Source organism: Tachysurus vachellii, chromosome 20 (genome assembly GCF_030014155.1).
Source record: "Tachysurus vachellii isolate PV-2020 chromosome 20, HZAU_Pvac_v1, whole genome shotgun sequence".
NCBI lineage: Eukaryota > Metazoa > Chordata > Actinopteri > Siluriformes > Bagridae > Tachysurus > Tachysurus vachellii.
Window position 1 is genome coordinate 10,400,515 of NC_083479.1, and position 22,065 is coordinate 10,422,579.

The window sequence follows — 22,065 nt, forward strand, 5'->3', positions numbered from 1 at the left end:
ATCATCAAATGACTGAAAAGAAGCATATACAAACACAAAACAGGCATTCTGGCCCAAATGTGTTTTTTTTTACTATTACATATTTGATGAGGGTATGGCTATTTGTACATATTTGTCTATTTGGACTATGTATATGTACTATATGAACAAAATATGGACTATATCAGCTTTAAGTGTCTGTATATGATTTTGCTGGATGACAGTGAGGGTAGTTTAAAATCATTTAAAAACTTTTCTCATAGGAAATGATCTGTGGGATGTTCCAGCAGACTGCAGCAACAGCTATAGGAAGTTTATTTCTCTCTCTCTCTCTCTCTCTCTCTCTCGCTCTCTCGCTCTCTCTCTCTCTCTCTCGGACATTTTAGAAACATGGGTATGAAAATCAAAATCACAAAAGAGTCAAATCAAGCAAAAATGAATGTACATGTTCAGGCAATGCTATGCCTCAGTGTTTTCCCGTTGTTATAGACCTACACCTTAAAATGTACTGTCAGGGGTTCTGTTACATCAAAGTGCCAAGAAAATTTATGAATCTCTGATGACATCATCAGTGAAGTCCTCACACACTATCCATGACTTGTTGAAATGTTTAAAATAGCCTCTAAATACTTTATGACATTTGTTTGCCAGCAAGAAAGTTTGTGCCATCTTTAGTCATTGGCAAACAACTGCACAACAACTTTAGTTGCGCAAATGAATCTGTCAGCAGCAACAGTTAGATGCAGCAGAAACTCATAAGAACTTTCTCCTCATAATCAAGATAAACACCATGAACATGCACTGATGACCACTCAGCAATTACTGCTTACAAACAGAAGAAGATAACTAGAAACTGTGTGTGTGTGTGTGTGTGTGTGTGTAGCAGTCCACACACCAGGATGAGTTTTGGGAAAGTAGCCCACTGGATTTCTCATGACCCCTGTCCCATACTGAGCATGTTCCTCTAGGGACACAGAGCACAGAAGGAGAGGAAGAGAGAAACTTCTCATACACGTCATGGAACGTCCTGTCACTTTTCTCTTATTATGCCTTGATAAGTCTGATACAACTGAAACCAAATGTCTATTTTTATGGGTGCCAAGGAAAAGATGATTTTTTAGAACAAACCAATATTTAGAACAAACCAAAAATAACTAGTTATTTTAAGTCTTGTTTTTCCTCATTTCGCTCTGCACAACTGAAGTCTCCAAGATGTCAGTAAGAGCTTTTGTTCAAAACCACATTAAGCCATATAAACACTATCTAAAGAAGAGGATCACAACAAATGTTGACAAGCTTTCTGATAAAGATTTAAAAATACCCAAGCCACCTGGCTCACCAGAACAACTTTTTCCAGCAGGAGCAGCAGTATTAATGGAGTCAGAAACTGCAGAGGTCCAGAGACCAGCTGTCTTCACTCATGGCATGGATTCTTGGCAGAAGAATGCTGGGCAAGAGCCAGTTTATATTATGTTAAGAAATGAGTAATTATAGATAAGGAGAGGCTGGTACAAGGAAGTGCAACCAAGATGCTACCTTAGTAAACATTTCTGAAATATGATTGACTAATGAACAGTGAGCCAATTCAATTTCCCATTGTTACGATCCCAAACGGTGTTTAGGGGTATGGTTGGGATGTAACAATATGAAATGATAATAATGATAGTTAGATTTCTGGTGTGCATGTGGCAATCAACGACAAGGACAACAAATAGTGGGCAAAACCTGTCTCTATTATCAAGTGGTGGTGAAAAAGGTGATAATATTTATGATATCTACAGAAACAAGATAACAAAAGACAGAAAGGGGAAAAGAGACATGAGCGGTGCCAAAACAAAGAAATAAGCAAAAAAAAACTGCACTAGCTTGAACACAACCCTCTAACCTGAACTACAAAAGAAAGTAATAAAACAAATCTTCAGCGTCGATGACGCCCTAACTAACCTATACTTCCTATTCAAACAAAAAGGTACAGAGGGTGGCACGCGCTCCTAACCTAGTGTGTCTAATACAGAAAAGCTTACCTACATGTTGCACAATGTATGTCACGTAACGTGCTCACCTGTCCAGTTTTCCCCAATATAAACAAAGTCATATCCACAAAGCGAAGAAACACAAGCATCTAGATGCAGAACGAGTGACCCGCACGAGTCACATACACAAAGTGACCCTCAAGTCACATACACAAAGTGACCCTCAAGTCATATACACAAAGTGACCCTCAAGTCACATACACAAAGTGACCCTCAAGTCACATACACAAAGTGACCCTCAAGTCACATACACAAAGTGACCCTCAAGTCACATACACAAAGTGATCCTCAAGTCACATTACACAAAGTCATCCTCAAGTCACATACACAAAGTGATCCTCAAGTCACATTACACAAAGTCATCCTCAAGTCACATACACAAAGTGACCCTCAAGTCACATACACAAAATAACTAACAAATTGGGATACATGAACAGTCTGACACTCTAAAACCGAATGAACAACAATAGAGCCCCCTAACAAATTAGCACACGTCTTCTTTCTCCTTCTGTTTCTGTCTCTGTTTCTGATTCTAATCCTGATTCTGATTGATTGGTGGATCGACGGGTGATGTCACACAGGATAATGAAGATTGACAGGAGGTGTCCAATGGTAGGGGTCTGAAAAGATAGATAGTGGAGCAAAGAGAGAGAGAGAGAGAGAAAGAACAAACAAAACACCGAACCCAAAAACATAGAACGTAACACCCATAAATGGATCTTATCCAGCCATTTATTTATCAATGCGGGGGACACCGTGGACAGGATGCCAACCCATTGTAGGGCACAGTCTCTCTCTCTCTCTGTTTCACACAAACACACACACAGTTTTCAAACTGACGGTCTTTCTACCAAACAAAATCTCCTGACAAGGGAAGGAAGCTGAAGTACCTAGAGGAAACCCCCCTGAAACATGGGGAGAACATGCAAACACTGCACTCACAAGGTGGAGGTGGGAATCAATCCTCAACCCCAGAGGTGGAAGGCAAATGTGCTTACCACGTAAACCATATGAACGCAAACGAGCTGTGCTCAGAATTAGCCGATCACGTTCAAACTGTTAAACTCATGTTCAAATGTAATTATACACCTGCCATCTCTGATGTGATCTCTGATAATTCTTCAAATAACGAAAGATCAGCTGTTTGTGTAGGATTTTACTGACAGCTTCAGATGGCACTGAGGAGGAGTATTGGTCAGGAGAGGGGATTTCCAAAAGAATATCCAAAACAAGAGCATGCATTCAAAATAATCATTAACAAGTGAAGAATTTGGGGCACCACAATAACATTATCAAGATCAGGACATCCCTTCAAAAGTGAATTCATGAATTTACTGAATTAAATAAATTTATTGTAATGCACTTCTACAAAATGAAAATGTAAAGTGTGAAATTTTAATGTAGACAGTGTCATTATGATGTACCAAACCATTTCTATAGTAACATATACTGCAAAGCTTGGATGAGAGAAAGGGGGATGGGTTAATGAATAATATCTGTTCAACAGAAAGACGTGTGTTATATACTACTCGTTTCTCCATATAAACACTGAGGAAAGGATTAATTGTCTCTTTTTAGTTTTAGTACTTTCGTGTGGTTTTTGAGATAAGAGAACCACACGCTGGACCTTTTGCTAATACCTGGCAACCCTGGTTAACGAGATTACCTCAAACACTGTGGAAGGTATAACTGAACCTGCTAGACTGTATGCTCTACATTGTCGACTCTCAATTACACGATTGCTTTAAAATAATTCACTAGATAGTAACCTAAAGAATAAGCCAGTGTGACAGCTGCTTGAATTCATTTTGTTTTAGACTATGTAGATATTAATGTCGATCTTCCCAACCACAATCTACGGTACGCTAGATAATGTCTGACGCCAAGAACATTCTTCAACTGGGCAAACTTACACAAGACCACATCTTAAAATGTTCACTTCATCAAAAGTCAATTAGATTTGAGAAGAAAAATCAAGTCATTTAGATTTGCAGCACACAACATGTCATTCTCAGGATCTAGCATCATTTTAATAACTGGATATCTAATTTTGACTAAATCATGTATTAAAAAGTAAAAATTCTTAAAAAGGAATGAAAAAAGAAGTGAGCTTTTCACACCTTTCCTTGTTACAAAGAAACCATTACTATGTATTTCAGTCCGAAATAGCCAACCATTATTTCTCCAATTTCCTGTATCCCAACAATTATAGTGGTGACGCTGTTCTTCCTTCCTCTCTTTCACGATGCTATTATTCTTCTTTCCGTTCCAAAAAAACAGAACAGTGTATAGCAGGACACACCTGCAAGTAACTAAGTTAGCATTTGTGTGTTTGCATTTGTGTGTATAAAAGAGCATATAACAGCAGCCAAGTTCAGGCTCACTGCTCATTTATTAGAAATTAAAAAAGAAAAGAAATACTGTTTGAATAAGTAAGTAATAAGAGGTCATTATATATGGCTCATTGAAACCCATCTATTGCGTTGTAAATGCTTTCTGTACTTCCTAGTCTTCATTACTTCCCACAGGCTATGGAAATGAGTCCTTGAGTTATTCTTTCCCACTGTTTTCATGAAACCAGTGTGATATGGTAGTGAGGTAATGTGTACATAGAGGTGTTTTGTCAACAGACTTTTATGATGGTGTGCACACTGCTCATGAGAAAGCTCTGCAATCACATTTTTTCTCATGCATGACAAAAATATGTTTGAACATGGATACGAATGAACATATTGGATTGAATAAATTGTTAACTATTGTATTAGAGCTGAATGCGTATTGCATGACAGAGTGAGTTTTTTTATATAACACAAATGAAATCAGGCCTACACACCATTAATATTAAAGATGACATCGGTAAATAACCGATCAGTCATATATTCTGTATTCCTATTTAATACTCGTACTGTCTATATTGTATCACATCTTCTGTACTGTCTTGTATAGTCTGTTTTGTCCTGTCTTGTATAATCCAAACTAAACGTAAAGTATAGTGTTATTTATGTCTGTACTTTTGAGAGTCACAAACAACTGGAACCAAATTCCTTGTGTGCGTCAACACGCTTGGCCAATAAACCTGATTCTAATTCTGACATGATGCGATCGTTTTTTTAAAACCGATACACACAAATGTATTACAGCTAAAATCACACAGCTACAAACAAGGCTTACACAAATCCACAGCATTGCTTACTCACTCTTTTTTGTTAAATGTTTTTAAACATTAACATATAACATCTACATGACTTTCCAAAGGACTGTGTGAGGAAACCAGAGTTCCTTGAGGAAGCCCTGGAAGCACATGGCCACACTTATATATATATATATATATATATATACACACACACACATTAATTCCAAAAATATAATACAAGCAATACAATACAATGTGGATAAAGTGTGTCCGAACCATAATAACTTCTTACAGAGAAATGTTTTACATTAAAAACAGTTAAAATATACACACTAAATGTACAAAAGGTTTGGGTTTCAGGGTGACACCCAAGAGACAAGGGTACAATTCAGGGCAAGAACTCGTAGAAATGATTCAGTAAGTCAAGTGAATTACATCGAGGCAGATATTATTTTAATCATAGTGGATTACTATCCTGACTATTTCACTATGATACTGTGCACACGGCCAATGTGTTCACACACTAAAGCCCTGATGTTTTTGTGTATTTTACAGATAAATACAGGTTAACACTTACCTGGGAAAAGACTCAGCAACGTCAGAACATACAGCAAGGTGTCGAGTTTCTCCCAAGTTCGACGCTCCATATCTCAACACCACAAGTCCGTCTGTTCTTCTTCTCCTGCTGGTTGATGTTCGCTTTACTCTAACAGGCTTGTCTATAACTAAAATGCTAATTTTAATAAACAACCTGTTTGGTCTAAATGTCTTTCTGTGCTCTTTTAAACAGGTCCGTTTCTACTCTGTATAGAGATCTGACTCCTCAATGGAAAAGTCCACACCGCGACGACGACTCCGACAAACAGACTGTAGGTCTTTTTATGCTGTAGAGGTTTTTTTAAGCTTGAACTTCGACCTTGAAACCCAGGCGACAGAGTACACCTTAACAGATAAGAGCAGTTCTGGTGTGTAAAACGTTACTTCAGCGGACCAGAGACAAGCGGCACCTGCGTAAAGAAGCCACGCCCCCGTTAGGGTGATGTCACTAGCACCGCCTCTCCTACAGGTAGCGTTGTATTATAATAATAAATGCAAAGCAGGAACTACAAAACTGATCAGAATCAGAATCAGGTTTAAAAGATTTTTTTTTTTTTTTCCAAAAAAACGTATTGCATTGGTATTATAATCAGCTCAAGGTTTTGGTATCATGTCATCATGTCAGAATCAGGTTTACTGGCCAAGTGTGTTCACACACAAGGAATTTGGTTCCAGCTGTTTGTGACTCTCAAAAGTACAGACATAAATAACACTATACTATACAAGACAGGACAAAACACACTATACAAGACAATACAGACGATGTGATACAATATAGACAGTATGAGTATTAAATATGAATACAGAATATATGACTGATCAGTTATGTACATAAAGTGTGAGAAGTGCATGGTAGTGCAAATAACAGTGTTATAACAATATTATCCTTAATGTATAATATGCAGCAGCAGTAGTGTGTAACCTATACTGATGATGTGATGACTGACAGTTCTGATAATGCAGTACTTATAGTATGTATCAGTATTAACTGAACAAAAGCTTTCTTCTTGATCAGAATCAAACCCAAAGAAATCTATCACATAAATAATGAGTTATGAATCACTATAATTAATCATTATTAATCATTTAACATTATGAGCATTGTGGATGCAAGTGATTTTTTTTTTTTATCACAATTTACATCTCTACATTTGTGCTATCTTCAGTCTTGACACTGCTATAGATACTCTAACCTTTGGCCCAGCCGCCTGCTTTATGTCTCTTCCTGAGCCACTGATCAGGACAGGCTGGACTAATGAACAACATATGAACATGCAGACCTGGCTTTAGGTGAACTCTTTTCACTGCTTTTTCACCAGACTGGCTAGTTGCCATAGAAACAGGGTTTAGGCTGATGTAGTGTGGTGTTTGCTTAATAGAGGAGGATGTGGTGTGCTGGTTTGCTGTTATAAAGAGAGATACTGTTGCTTCACTGCTCAAGTAAAACTCAAGAGACCTCGAAACCTCTAATAGCTCAAGCAAACACAGAGTGGGATTGCAGTAATATGGTAGCAGTCACTACGGGTAAATCACCTTTAGAAATATTTTTGTTTCCAAAAAAAAACAAGAATCATCAAGGGTGTCCAATCTTTATCCACAAAGGGCTGTTGTGGGTCAAGGTTTTTAACCCACCTGCTTAATCAGTAGATCTTAGCTTTAATAGATGATCAGTTTTCACATAAGAATGAACACCTCTGCTATGTCTTTATAAGGATCCATACAGCAAATGAATATGTGACAAAAGTATATTCTAACAATACTTTGTGTGATTTCCTCATTTCATCAGCTAGAGAATACCTTGTATTATGTTATACTACAGAGCACACCTTAGACTCGTTACTCATTGACATACTTATTTAATACTTATTCATAGCTAGTATGCATTTGGGTTTCAAATGCTATTCAGTCAGTATTATCCCATTTGCATGGCAGGGAATAATGATGGAGAATATGTCAGTGCAGTGCTATAAGCTTATCTTTCATGGTGTGTATATGTTTGTGAGTACTGGGCATAGGAAGACATATAAACCTTATAACCTTACAGCCAAAAGCAAAATATTTTAGAACGCATAAACAATCAGTGAGAATTATCATACAGTACATACTTGTGTACACGCACACGCACGCACGCACACACACACACAATATATGTATGTATATATTTGTAACTTGAGTATCCTCAAACAGCATCCTGTATTGAAACTTTTATTAATACAATGTAAAGCATCAATTATCTTATTTGAACACATTGGGAAATATCCTGGATGTTAAATTGACAAGGAATAGCTTAGGAAATGTAATTCATGATGTCCATATTGTAAATTCAGTACATTATAAACTCTCCAAACACTTTATTAGGAACACTATACTATTACTTGGTAAGGACTCTTTCCCTCAAAACCTAAATTCTCAATGATATGAATTTGAAAAGGTGTTGGATACATTCAGTTAAGGCTGGTCCATGTTCACATGATTGCATCACACATTTCCTGCAGATTTCTCTGTGCACATTTTTCCTGCTCTGAATCTTCTGTTCCAACACATAACAAAGCTATCCTACTAGATTCAGTTTCAGTGACTGGAAAGGCCAATGAAGAACAATGAGCTCAGTGTCATGTTCATGAAACCAGTTTAAGTTCGATATGATTTTTTTACTTTGTAACATGGAGCATTATCATACTCGATGTAGCCGGTAGAGGATGATAAACAACGGTAAAAAAGGGAGGGATTCACATGATCAGCAACAATACTTGTATATCTGTTTACGTGATGGTTGATTGATTTTAACAGGCCCTCATTGTCCCAATTAAACATTTCAAACACACTACACTACTTGCACCACCCTTCACTGTTGACACAAAGCAGGTTGGGTTTCATGGATTCATGCTGCTGGTGGCAAATACTGACTGTTTTTTGCCTATCAGAAGTAAAAAAAGCCGATGGTCCTCTCCTGTTGTAGCCAAGCTTTTGACATGTGCATTCTGAGATGTTTTTTTCTCACCAGCAATGCATGGAGTGCTTTTATCAGTGACTGTAGCCTTTCTGTCACCTTGTCACACAAAAAGTTTCTGATTGCGGAGCTGCCGTATAAGTGTAAAAAAAACGAAAAGTTTCTTTCATTGAGTTGTTGCAGATCCGCTGGTGCTCTTGGAATACTTGTATTTTTATACATAATACTTCCTTAACAAAACTTTTTCTTCAGCTGCAAGGTTTCCCAATCCTGTTGATACAAAAAGTCAAATTCATTAGCTCTCTTTTGTATTGCTTCAAGGTTTGGTAGAGGTATTAGTGATAATAGTCTGTGTTTGGCTGATGCCAAATATCTCCACTTTTGTCTTCTCTGTCCAAAGGACACTGCTATAAAAATATATATCTTTTATCTGGATAGAATTCACTGCACTTTTAATTCCTTTTTGGATCATATTGTGTGCATTAAAGCATAACTTAAATCTTAACATTATTAACAGGATCACACAAACTGACATACGGTAACGTGTTCATAAAATTTGAAGCTTTTCAAAACAAATAAATAAATAACTTAGTTAATTAAAATAAAAAATTAACCTCACTTCACACTTCAAAAGGGTAAACAGGGAAAGCGTTTTTTAATCATTCATTCTCATTGTGTTTGTTTATAGTAACGTTTAATGCTACCTACATTTTGTATTCTGTTCTTTTTTTCCATTATTTTTTAAATCAGAGTATGCAGAAAACATACACATCACATTACCCTAACTAAACTTACACAATCTTTTTCCATAGTCTCTTAACCACATTCTAATTTAGCCTCAAAACATATTGGAAATATATAATATTTCAGATGTATTACAGCTGTAAAGCTGAGACAGATGGAAGGTGCATCTTAAAACAGAACGTCTAAAATTTGGTAACAGGAGATAAAATACCTTATCTGGCTTATTAGGATTCTACTGCCATCTGCTGGACACATAATGAATAATATTTATTGTGCACAAAAAAGTACTGCTTTTTATGACGTCATAAATAATTTGTATGATCGTTATTAAATAAGCATAAACTATTAAATGTTTTGGTAAAAATGCAATTTATATTTGAATTTGGGGATATTTTGTTTGCTGAGGCACTCTTTGTAGAGTTGTGTACACAAACTGCTACATTGCATAAATATAAACTATTTATTCAGTGGAAGCATTTGCCATTTGACCATTAAATTGAAGATAAAAACATTCAAAAATGTGTTTACACGATCAGGTATAACATTATGACCACTGACAGGTGAAGTAAATAACACTGATTATCTCTTCATCACTGCACCTGTTAGTGGGTGGGATGTATAAGGCAGCAAGGCATTATTTTTTATAATAACAAAATATTTTACAATATTTTTTTCCTCAAAGTTGATAAGTTAAATGCAGGGAAAATTAGCAAGCATAAGGATCTGACAAGGGCCAAATTCGCCAGATCTCAACTTAATTGAGTATCTGTGGGATGTGCTGAACAAACAAGTTTGGTCCATGTAGGCCCCACCTCGCAACTTTCAGGACTTAAAGGATCTGCTGCTAACATCTTGATGTCAGATACCACAGCACACCTTCAGGGGACTCGTGGACTCCATGCCTCGACAGGTCAGGGCTGTTTTGGCAGCAAAAGCAGGACCGACACAATATTAGGAAAATGGTCACAAGGTTATGCTTGATCTGTGTAAACAATATAGTCAAATGTATGCAGACAACTGACCTTCACATCTGTGCAGAGGTGGGAGTAAGGCACACATGTGCAAGTCACAAGTAAGTCTCAAGTCTTAACCTTCAAGTCTCAAGCAAGTCCGAGTCATTTTTTGTGAGAGTCAAGTCAAGTCAAGTCAAGTCACTGCTTTATGTCAAGCAAGTCAAGTCGTAGCTTGAGTCAAGCAAGTCACTGGCAAGTCATACAGATGTTTGATGATTTAACTAATAGTATATATTAAACAAAGTTAAATCTACAGTATTTATGGACTATGAGTTTTATTTGCAACAAAAATGATTATATGCATTTATTTTTAAAAGGTGTCCACATACAGGTGAGTTGTAAATACAGTAAAAATGTAAAAATGAATAAAAATCAAAACTACAAAGAATAAGATGTAAATGTAACTGAAATAAGGCCAACATAAAAGCATGAAAAGTTTCAATATGCCTCAAACATAGCAGAAGAGAGAGAGAGAGAGAGAGAGAGAGAGAGAGAGAGAGAGAGAGAGAGAGAGAGATGATTGGAGTGAGTGTAATTTATTAATTAAAGGGATAGTTCACCTAAAAATGAAAATTCTGTCATCATTTTCTTGATGTCATGATGTTACAAACCTGTATAAATTTCTTTATTTTGATGAACACGCATGTAGATATTTTAAGGAATGTTTGTAACCAAACCATTCATGAGCCCCATTCACTTCCATAATGGGAAAAAAGAATACTATGGAAGTGAATAGGGCTCATGAATGGTTTGGTCACAAACATTCCTTAAAATATCTTCCTCCGTGTTCATCAAAACAAAGAAATTTATACAGGTTTGTAACATCATGAGAGTGAGAAAATTATAAAATAATTTTTTTATTTTTGGGTGAACTATCCCTTTAAATTGAATGTGTGTGCGTGTGCATGCGAGACAAGAATATGGCTGTGCTTGCAACTCTGAAGTTTTTTATATTTATATTTATGTTTTTTATATATATGTGCATCCCCATAAACGATCCATACGCTTTTCACTCAAAGACTAACACTGAAGACCAATTATAAGCGCTATTGCAAAAAAGCTGACATTTCCACATAAACAGTGACCAACCATTTACACTACATGGCGCTTGCAAAAAATTTAATTTGATAGAACTTTGTCATTCAATTGTGAACGATGTGGTCGCATAATGCTGTTCTTCTCTTCTCATCTTGCACAAAATCCCGGTACCCGAACTTAATTATTTTTGGTGTAGCGCCTTCCATGTTTCGTCACGACTGTTAAGGTTTATTAGTTAGTGCGCGCGCTCCCTCTGCTTGCCTACTGCGTCACGTGGTTAGATTACGCTCTTGCGTGCGTTTAAAAACAGATTTAGATTTAAAAACAAAATAGACAAAAAAGATCAAACAAAAACAAAAAACAAGTTATTTCGAGTCATTTAACTCAAGTCCGAGTCAAGTCTCAAGTCATGAATGTCAAGTCAAAGTCAAGTCGAGTCTTTTTTTAATATTTGTCAAGCAAGTCTCAAGTCTCAACTGTGCGACTTAAGTCTGACTCGAGTCAAGTCATATGACTCGAGTCCCCCATCTCTGCATCTGTGGCTCTTCCCAAACTGTTACTTAAATTGGAAACACAGTTGTCTAGACTGTCTGTGTGTGTTGTAGTTGTCGAGTGACCTGTCGTGAGCCCACTGAACATCTGTGGAATGAACTGGAACATTGACTGCACACAGACCACTTCAGCTGACATCACTGCCTGACCTCACTAATGCTCTTATGGCTAAATGGACAGATCATGGTCTAAATTCTAGTAGAAATCCTTCCCAGAGGAATGGAGCTTATTATAACAGCAAACAGGGACTTAGTCTAGAATAACATGTTTTAACAACAACATATAGGTTGGATATTGTCTATCTTAAGCAAAATTCTGTTTTACATACTTTCTTTGCAGACAATGATTACATTTTGCTTTTAAATTAATAAATGGGTTTAGTTTTACATTCATTTACTTTCAGTAAATTAGCACGGTGGACAATACATTTATCCAAATCCTTGTATTTGATATGCTATTTGTATTATACTTATCATCACTCATCTAGCATTTTCACAACATTTGCACAACTAGGAGCTAGCAGCATAAAAAGTCAAAGGAAATCACTGTGCATGTTCCTGTGCAAACTGGGCTATTACTTCTTGATGTCATCTATTGTGATTAGAAATTGTTTCAGAATTCCATTTACTTCTTACTAAAATAAATAAGTCAAGTTTTGACGAATATTCTCACTGAATTGGAATAAGAAATTTCGAGTTTAAAGTGTCCTATTTATTTAGTTTTTCTTCCATTCATGTAAACAATACTGTGATCTGGAAACAGTTATACATAAAGACACTGTGTGAGTTCACAAGAAAAAAGAAATATAAACAAATACTGATATACTGAAAACATCTGAATGCAATTTCCTGAAAATGCTGGAATGCTTAACATCAATATTCATAAATATATATTATATAGAACTCTACAGCAATAAACTTTAATTTCCCCTCATTTCTTTTCTGATGGGAAATTTCCAAAAGTGCCATGTCTCAGCATACACTTGAAACTTTTGAAGAACTGGTAGGATGATAAAAAATAAAGGCAGTTTTAAAATGTATATGGCATCGTCTAGACGCCGTCAGGCCCGCCATTTTAACTTCAACAGTTCAACAACTCCCTGATTAAGTCTACTGCAAGGGAGGAACATTAACCTTCCTGAACACGTTCAACTGCTGTTACAACTGCACTGAAAAGATCTAGATGCTGTTTGGTTTTAGCTCCAGAACTATTCTTTGCTGGCTGAAATATCTAGAGTGAAAGCCGAGCTGGGTCAAGATCTCTTCAGTACAGTTGTGCAAATCTGTTTGTCACAAGGTGTCCTTTTTGTTGAACTTCAAGGTGTATCCAATTGCAGTTTCTAAACATTCCACCAGGGATCCAGCTGAGAGAAAGTCCAGCTCCACTTCAATAAATTTAATGTACACGGAAGAGGAGTCCCCATCCCTGGAGCAGTTTTCCTGCAGAAACCTGGTAATGGCAGGCTCAGGACGACTGCAACACTTCCCTGAATTCTGAAAGTGCTGGAAGAGGCATTGCTGAAGCGTGCGGTCTTCTGCTATGCCGAGGTAGCAGTAAGTTACTTTGGATGGAGTCCTCCTCCGCTTATTTTCACTCTCACCAAGTTCTCGTTCTTGTTCACCGGCTAAAGAACCACAGTTTTCTGAACTAAAGCTACTAGTCTCTTCCCCTTCTTCATATCCGATAGCGTACAGGCCGTAGGTTTTCGGAATGCCACCAGGAAGCAGGTACTTGGATCCGTTGCTGTAGCCTGATGAGCTCGTTTGTGCAATAGAAATCCAGTCCACCTCCATGTGGAGCTCCAAGCAACGCGCTTCACTGATTGTGATGTCCAAAAACTTGTAATACACATTCTTCCAGTTCATCTTCTGCACCTTGGTCATGATCTCCCTGCCCTCTGGCTTTTCCGGGTTGAAGTACTCCCGAAGGCGTTTCCCAAGCGGTACCTGGGAGCTGATCTCTGCGTAGTGGTAGCGGATTTCCTCTCGCCACCGTGTGTTGTAGCCCACGCCGAAGATGGCCAGCTTGTTGGAGAGGTGCAAGCGTGAGAAATCTGTCCACGTCTGAAAGTGCTCCCATTTGACATCCACTGATTCCAGGATGCGTATCACATTCTGCATCACTTCTTGACGCCTGCAGGAAATCACAGGATGATGTGGGCTTTAAAAAAATATAAACAAAAAATAAATCATCCAACCATCTATCTATATCAATAACTATCTATCTATCCAAATAAATCTATGAAAGCTTAAAATCAAATATGCAGGAATACACATTAGCATGTATAAACAGTGGTAAGATTTGTATTGTAATACACTTAGTGATTTACTAAAGAGTAGACAATTCTAATAAAAAGGCACAATAGACAATAACAAACAATCATTACTAACATGCGGGTAGCAAGCTTACCACAAGCCTATAATACATATCATGTCATGCTGTAATATACATTTCCATCTCAAACTACGATAGGAAAATTGCACAAATTTTTCAAGAAAATGTTTGAGTTGCATCAACAAATTAGATATTTCTCTGAATTAGCTATGTAAGAGGAATTAGCTATTCAAAATAATGGCGATAGGATATATAAAAAAAAGCTGAAAAGCACAAAAATGCTAAATCTACAGTTACCAAAACTATTTGCCTCATTGAGTATTATAGAGTGTCTAGGGTACGTCCTACTTACTGGGCATGCTCAGAAGCCTCCGGTCTTAACTGTAGAATTCGATTCTTTGGAAGTTGAATTTCCTCTGTGAAACACATAATAAAAAAATTATATTAAAAGTTACACAATTATAACTTACATAAAAAACTACACACATCCTGTTGGAATAAAGTAATGCTGTTCGTGAACTAAAAGAGAACACTTTAAATAAACATGGTTATATTTTGTTCTACTCACTCCCTTAGACTGAGAAAATATTGCTTCATCTACTATGACTACGCTGTTTTTAAAACTTCAAGGGTTTTTGTTTTTAGCAGTGGACAATAAGGAAAAAATTTATTATCGTTTTTATTTTTGTCATATGATTTTACAATTTCAACAATACACAATACAGTGATGCTTCGAGATACGAGTGCTTTGACATACGAATTTTTTGAGATACAGTACGAGCTGTGATTCGACCAAATTTTTGTCTTGAGATACGAGCAAATTTTTGAGATACGAGTATCTGACCCGCCGCCGCCGAAACAAAGATCCCCAACAACCACGTGTACTCTGTTTCCCCCACCTCAGCTTCCCGCGTCTCACTCGGTTAAAGCCTCCTGTCCACTGCACGTGACAAACGGCGGTCGACAAAACGGAAATCATTCATTTCCTATGGAGAGTCGCAAAGGCGCTGCGTGAGGTGCCGACCATCTGCGGATCCGTAATTTTCGGATTCGTTTTAAGCGTCGGATCTGTTAAAAAAATGTAACTTGTGCGACTACACCGCATCTGATATGGCGACCGGACAGGTTTTTATTAAAACGACCGGCAGATGTTAGTGAGGAGTGACAAAAAAAGCAAAAACAAGTGAAGAGAAAAGCAATGAAGAAAATTAAGCAAAATGAATGTAAAAAAAACAGAAATTGTTGCGTGTGTGTCGTGGACAGCTGATTAACATCTGATGCACGCTTGACGACGTGGCCTGCCAAAACTAACGCAATGCTTGATTTATGTTCGTTAATTTTACTGAAGTATAGTTAAGTTCCATTTAAATGTAAAGTAGCATTAAGAGTGTACAGTAGCGAGTAAGTGAACGAAAGCGAAAGTGTACGTACAAGACAAAATTCCTCCTGTTTACTCCTCCCTCAACCTCCGTGCGCATCTTCCGTAAAGTAAAACCAGTTTATTTAACATTCTCTTTTATTACTGTATGTTTTTATACAATATTTGTCATTTATAATTACAGGTACTGTACATTTTGCATATTCAAAACACAAACAAAACAACTGGAGTGGAATTTTGTGAGCTGGAACGGATTAATGGGATTTCAATTCATTTAAACGGGGAAAATTGTTTTGAGATACGAGCAATTTGAGATACGAGCAAAGTCACGGAACGAATTAAACTCGTATCTCGCGGCATCACTGTATGTATCATGATAGATAGATTTATGAACAATTATCCAGCAATACGGTAGTTTTTCAGTAATAAAATTATTTTCAGTAATATAATCATTATTCATGGGTTGAAATAATGCTCACAAAACTAGTTTATATTTGAAACTCGATTTTATTTAAGATATATGAAAATGCTGAAAAAAAATCTAAATCTTTAAAATAAAAAAAAGCAAATTAGATGTTTCCTATTTGTTTGTAATTATGTTTATTATTTTTTAAAAGAAAAAAAGATATAAAAATATCCATAATGTTGTTGAAAATAGTTGGATAGTTTATTATAATTATTATATAACCAATCCTTGTTTGACAGATCATTTACTATGATAAATAAATAAATAAATCATCAATAAATCCTCACAAGCCTTGATTGCTCTATTCAATGCAATAAACTACTGAATGGGCAGCAGCATTTGTTGTTTCTTCGCCCCATATAGCACTGCATGCAGTTTGTATTTAAACTCTGATGATATATATATATATATACTTTTTTCCCCTTTTTAACAGACTCACTTGCAATACCTATGATCCTTGCACAGATTACATCAAGGCAGATGGAACATCATGGACAACTTGAACACAAAAAGTGGCCAATAGAAAATAAAAGGTCAAAACATGTGCTCTTCTTTCTGGGGAAAAAAAAAGGAGGGAATGTTTTTATTAAATAGTGGTCACATTGGCTGTGTGCGCTTCTCTTCATGTCAATTTAGCACAGTGTTGCATGAAAGTAAGCCTGCAGAGAGTTTCTTCTTATGCCCAGTACTATATGTTAAAGCGCTGTGTATAAGAGAATAAATGTTGACTGGAAAGATCAAAGACTGACTGGGAAAGATATACAGAGCCTAAACTGGTTTAAGACTTGTTGACCGGCCACAGCGATTGCATGCCGTTCTATGACGTGCATACCACCTTAATGGTTGCGGCTCTGGGTTATTGATCAGAGGTTAGGGAGTTCAAGCCCCAGCACTGCTAAGGTGGCACTGTTGAGCTCTGGAGCAAGACCCTTAGTCTTCAGTAGCATGAGTGATACGGTCTGCTCTGAACACCTTTTCTTTATAGCATAACAGGTAAATTAATCTTCTTATAATATTAAACCTTTTGTATTATGTTACTTATGTTCTCTAAAACTGTGTCCATTGTTAAAAGTGCTATGCAAATCAATTTGAATTGAATTAAAATGGTGTAGCTTCAGATTCCTGCTTTTCTATTCAGCACAATTGTAGAGAGTTTTTATTCTAGTTACCACAGCCTTTCTATTGCCTCAAACCAGTCTGTCCATTCTCCTCTGTTCTCTTATTATTTCTGAGGAACTGCTGCTTACTTTATGTAAAAGACAGTTGTGTGTGAAAATCAAAGTAATTCTGCAGTTTTGGAAACACACAAACCAGTTCATCTGATACCAACAACCAATAAAGTCACTAAGATTATGTTTTTAACCCATTCTGATATTTAATCTTAAAATTAACTCAAACTCTTGAACTGTATCTACATGATGATATGCAGCCTGCTGCTGCCACCTGATTATATAAATTGGTGTCAGCATACTATCAGTCATCCTCTCTGGTTTAAATTATTCTATATAAATATATATATAAAACAGCTTTCTGCAAGCTTATTTTCAGCTTACCTTGCAAAATATACAGATTACAGTTTACTTACCAGCTTCTATCTCTCCCTCCTGGAAAGCAGCAGAAAGGTCCTGGCTGCACCAGTCCTCTTGGGGGTAGTCCTCCATCGTGCTGCCATCTGATTCCATCTCCTGATAGAGGCCACTGCTGTTAATCAGCACAGGTTGGCAGCTCTGAGAATCCCAGCCACCCTGGCCGAACACCTTCTCCAGCTGCTCGATGGAGTAACTGCTCTTCCTCTTCCCAATGCCGTGCTCTTTTACGCGGCTATAGCATCGCCGTAATGTCTGTGAGCAAAAAAAAAAAAACATTCCCTATTAAAGATTACAATAACAAATTTTACTTAGAAACTACCTGAGGATTTAATGACCAGCACTCAGTATACTGTGCCCTCCATAATTTATTAATGTGTAGAACAACGAATTAAAAATAATATTTAATCATTTCCACACAAACAATAGGTGAAGCGGTTTGTTAAAACAAAAAAGTTAGAATTTTTAAAATAGCATTTTCCAAATAATAATATTAATAACAATTATAATTTTTATAGTTTTTTTTAAATAGTTTTTTTATATTTTATATTTTTACAGACCCAAAATTAATAACAACCCTAATAAATATGTTAAATTAAAATAAAATTGTCATTCTTTGGCAATGAAATACTGCTTTTCAGTCATTAGAAACTATGTTGATGATGTTAACTATATTCTGTTTTCCTGAGGTATAAACACGAGGTTGCGCACATGTTAAACCCCTTTGTTGTACATAATACACAATTGTTAAATCCTTTTGTACCAACACAAAAGTTGTCGTTGGCCTGGACACATAAGGCATTGGATTAGAAAAAGGTACACAAGCAGGAGAAAATATGATTAAGCACAATTAATCCCATAACAAAAGTTTAATAAATTTAAAATAGAAAGAAATTTGCAAGGAACTGGACCCAAGAGCGATGACTCAACACAATTGCAGAGAATGGTAAATTGAAAAAAGTGTGAAAATTGCAATGGATTAATTGATCCTTGTGGCTGTCAAATTTCAAAAATGTTAAATGCCACTTTAACAAAGGCTGTTGTAAAACTGCAAGAAAGAAGCCTTTCCTGACAGCATGAACTACACCAGGCTTCATTAGAATGAACCGCGTGTGTTGTGGTCAGTTAAAACCAAAAATTTTTTATTATGCAAACCTTCAGAATGTTTGGCTGGGACTGTATACAAGCAAAAGAACCTGAAACCTGCTGTAAAAATATTGGTAGCGTATTGATTATTTGGGGATGTTTTGGAGTCAGCTGGTTTAAGGACTCGTGATACCAGGCTATTTTAGCACAAAACTTGGTTGCTTCTCTGAAGAAATTAATACCTGTCGTCTATGATCTATTACCATATAAGTTTCTATAGAAAACGTGTTGTTTGAAATGGAGGTGGAATAATACGAATACATAGTAGCTTAAGATGTTTGGTATGGAGGAGTGTACTAAGATCCCTCCATAAGTGTCTCGAAGCTTCATAATTATTACAGGAAGAGACTAAGTGTTAATAATCTCAGCCTAGTAAGGTGACAAAAATGATTAATTGTAACGCTATGTTCACACATATAGGAACTTGCAGTGACAAATTAACCAGAGATCATCCATTTTACATGGGAGCTGGCAACTTCTGGCGACAGGACCGACAGTGAGAGTTGGTAATTAGATGTAGGTATGTCCAATGACATGAACAAATTTAACTACCAACAGGAGTGAAGACAGCAGAGCACATGAGATCTGTGGCAAAGAGCATACACTGCTTCTCCTTCATCTCATATATGATATGATGCATATATACACTGGTGAATTTTATATCCCAATATCATTTTATACACTGGTGAATTTTATATCCCACTCCAGAAATGTTATTTTAGCTTCAAGAAAACTGTTTTGGATTACACTATTACTATGGCAACCAGTAGTAAGAAGAATTTTTGGCAACTTCATAAGTATGGTGACTGGAAGCAATAAAATCAATAAAAAGATGATTCAGAATCCAGTGCACAATATGCTTAGTACAACATGTTAAAATAAGTCCTCTCTCTATCTATCTATCTATCTATCTATCTATCTATATATATATATATACACCATTTCTAAACTAGGTTAAATCACCTAGGTTAATTATCTTCCATTGAAAGTGAGCAGCATCTGACTGTCTTCTTCACATCTCAAACAGATCAAAACAGTGCAAGATGTATCATCAAATAAAGTTCTATAGAAAAATTAATTTACTATATAAATAAAACCAGATTCACACCAAGTTCACTACAGCAGGTTATCAGGTACTGCATATACTCACTCACTCTCACTCATCTTCTACCGCTTATCTGAACTACCTCGGGTCACGGGGAGCCTGTGCCTAACTCAGGCGTCATGGGGCATCAAGGCAGGATACACCCTGGACGGAGTGCCAACCCATCGCAGGGCACACACACACTCTCATTAACTCACGCAATCACACACTATGGACAATTTTCCAGAGATGCCAATAAACCTACCATGCATGTCTTTGGACCGGGGGAGGAAACCGGAGTACCCGGAGGAAACCCCCGAGGCACGGGGAGAACATGCAAACTCCACACACACAAGGCGGAGGCGGGAATCGAACCTCCAACCCTGGAGGTGTGAGGCGAACGTGCTAACCACTAAGCCACTGCATATACTGTGGAGGGGATTTCATTACAATACTGAAAAGCAGTCACTAGCTTTCAAGTCATTTTATAATGATGGTAAAAGTGTTTATTTTTTTTATTATTGCACATTTTATTTGTAGGTTAGTAGTTAATAATGGGGCAATAATGAATGACAAAGTTAGCAAGGAAATATTACTTTAGTCACAGCCCTGTATTTTGGGTTTGACATCTTCAACAATCCATAAAACAGACACACCAATATTACAGCTAAATACTGTTAAAGGGCTGCATTAGCCTGAACGCTGAGTGCTGCTTGGCTCCTCTGCCCATTTGACAATACCTTCATCCTCTCCCTGCATTGAGACGGAGTCCTGTCATATCCGAGCTCTGACAAGGCTCTAGAAACCCGCTCATACATGGCCGGTCCAGGCGCCTTGCCGGAAAATACAGTCCCTGCAACTTCCAGCTGCTGCATGCGGGCTTCTGCGAGTCGTTCGTTACCCCAAACGGCGATGAGCGCGTTGGTTTCAGATGGAGTCCATGACATGCCGCGACACACTGTGAAGCCGCCGCCGCTGCCAGCAACACTGCTGCTGTTGTTGGAGGCAGAGGCAGGGCCGCCTCCGGCCCCCAGTGCTGATATGGACACATTCAGAGAGGAGAATCTGTTGGGCGTTGAAGGGTCGGAATGGTACTGGTTGCCATCACTTAGCTCGTCCGAATCGGGAGACGGGAGCTCGGTTTTAGGCATTTTTAGCGGCGCCGACCTCTCAGGAGAGCGCTCGGCGTTACTGGGGGCAGCCATCTTTGCTGCTGCTCTGTTGCTAAGAGGAGGGGTAGAGGGAAGAGGGAAGAGCGCGCATGCGCATCCGATTCGGCCATGGCAGCAAGTAACGGACGATACACACTGATTTTTTTCTTTTCAATTCAATACCTTTTACTTTAAAGATTAGCATATAAGCATATTTATAAATATGGAATAATATGCGAAATACGTAATAAAGTTACTCTTTAATTGCAAAAAAAGATCATACAGAAAGAAGGTAAATTATACATTCAAAATAAACAATACACAAACAGACAAACAAACAAACAAATAAATAAACAAGGTTTTTAAGGTTCAAGAAGTTTATTGGCATGGTCAAATTGCTAGAGCTTTGGTAACTTACATTATATTAAATTACATTTACACACGTTTACACACAATTAAAAAAGATAAAATGATAGCAATAAGAAGGAAAGGGAAATGATTTAATGAATGCCAAATGAGCAAAAAAATCTTGCAATGTTTAAATAGGTCTTCCCGGGAAACCAACCTAATACATGTTATAGAAAAAAAACCTTTCTATGTGTAATGATGATGATGCTACTAAATGCAAATACCTGTATATGTAAGCATATGGAGTTTCTTTTCCCACTTGGCAGCGCAGTCCATTCATCTAACTCAGGCTGATACACATAAATGATTTAGGTTGAATTATGAATAATGTAGGAAAGCTAAAAAGACTTGATTATATTCAGTTAATATGCACTGCTTGTGTATACAGCATTGTGATGTAATGAAGTAATATTTATGTATCATGTATCATTTTTTTTTTTGCATATGTGACAATGTTTATATACACTGTACCA

At 37.1% G+C, this 22,065-nt stretch overlaps 2 protein-coding genes across 3 annotated transcripts in view; both read right to left on the reverse strand.

Moving 5' to 3' along the window:
• The window catches only part of esama (endothelial cell adhesion molecule a), a 33,026-nt gene extending 26,896 nt beyond the window's left edge, over positions 1 to 6,130 (reverse strand). Inside the window, exon 1 of the mRNA XM_060895675.1 lies at positions 5,723 to 6,130. Within this exon, the coding sequence (XP_060751658.1) occupies positions 5,723 to 5,792 (70 nt within the window). The 5' untranslated portion in view covers positions 5,793 to 6,130. The remainder of the gene's footprint in view (positions 1 to 5,722) is intronic.
• Positions 6,131 to 12,728: 6,598 nt separating this feature from the next.
• On the reverse strand, positions 12,729 to 21,298 carry LOC132863599 (myb/SANT-like DNA-binding domain-containing protein 2). 2 transcript variants are annotated; one of them, XM_060896494.1, is made up of 4 exons: positions 20,774 to 21,298; positions 17,803 to 18,058; positions 14,726 to 14,789; positions 12,729 to 14,199 (listed from the first exon to the last, which is right to left on the reverse strand). In XM_060896494.1, the coding sequence occupies exons 1-4, from the start codon at positions 21,236 to 21,238 to the stop codon at positions 13,329 to 13,331; spliced, it is 1,656 nt and encodes a 551-aa protein (XP_060752477.1). In that variant the 5' UTR covers positions 21,239 to 21,298; the 3' UTR covers positions 12,729 to 13,328. The 2 variants fall into 2 exon arrangements, with proteins under 2 accessions (XP_060752477.1, XP_060752479.1); XM_060896496.1 differs by having other exon boundaries at positions 12,729 to 14,172; positions 20,774 to 21,296.
• Between the last annotated feature and the right edge of the window lie 767 nt (positions 21,299 to 22,065).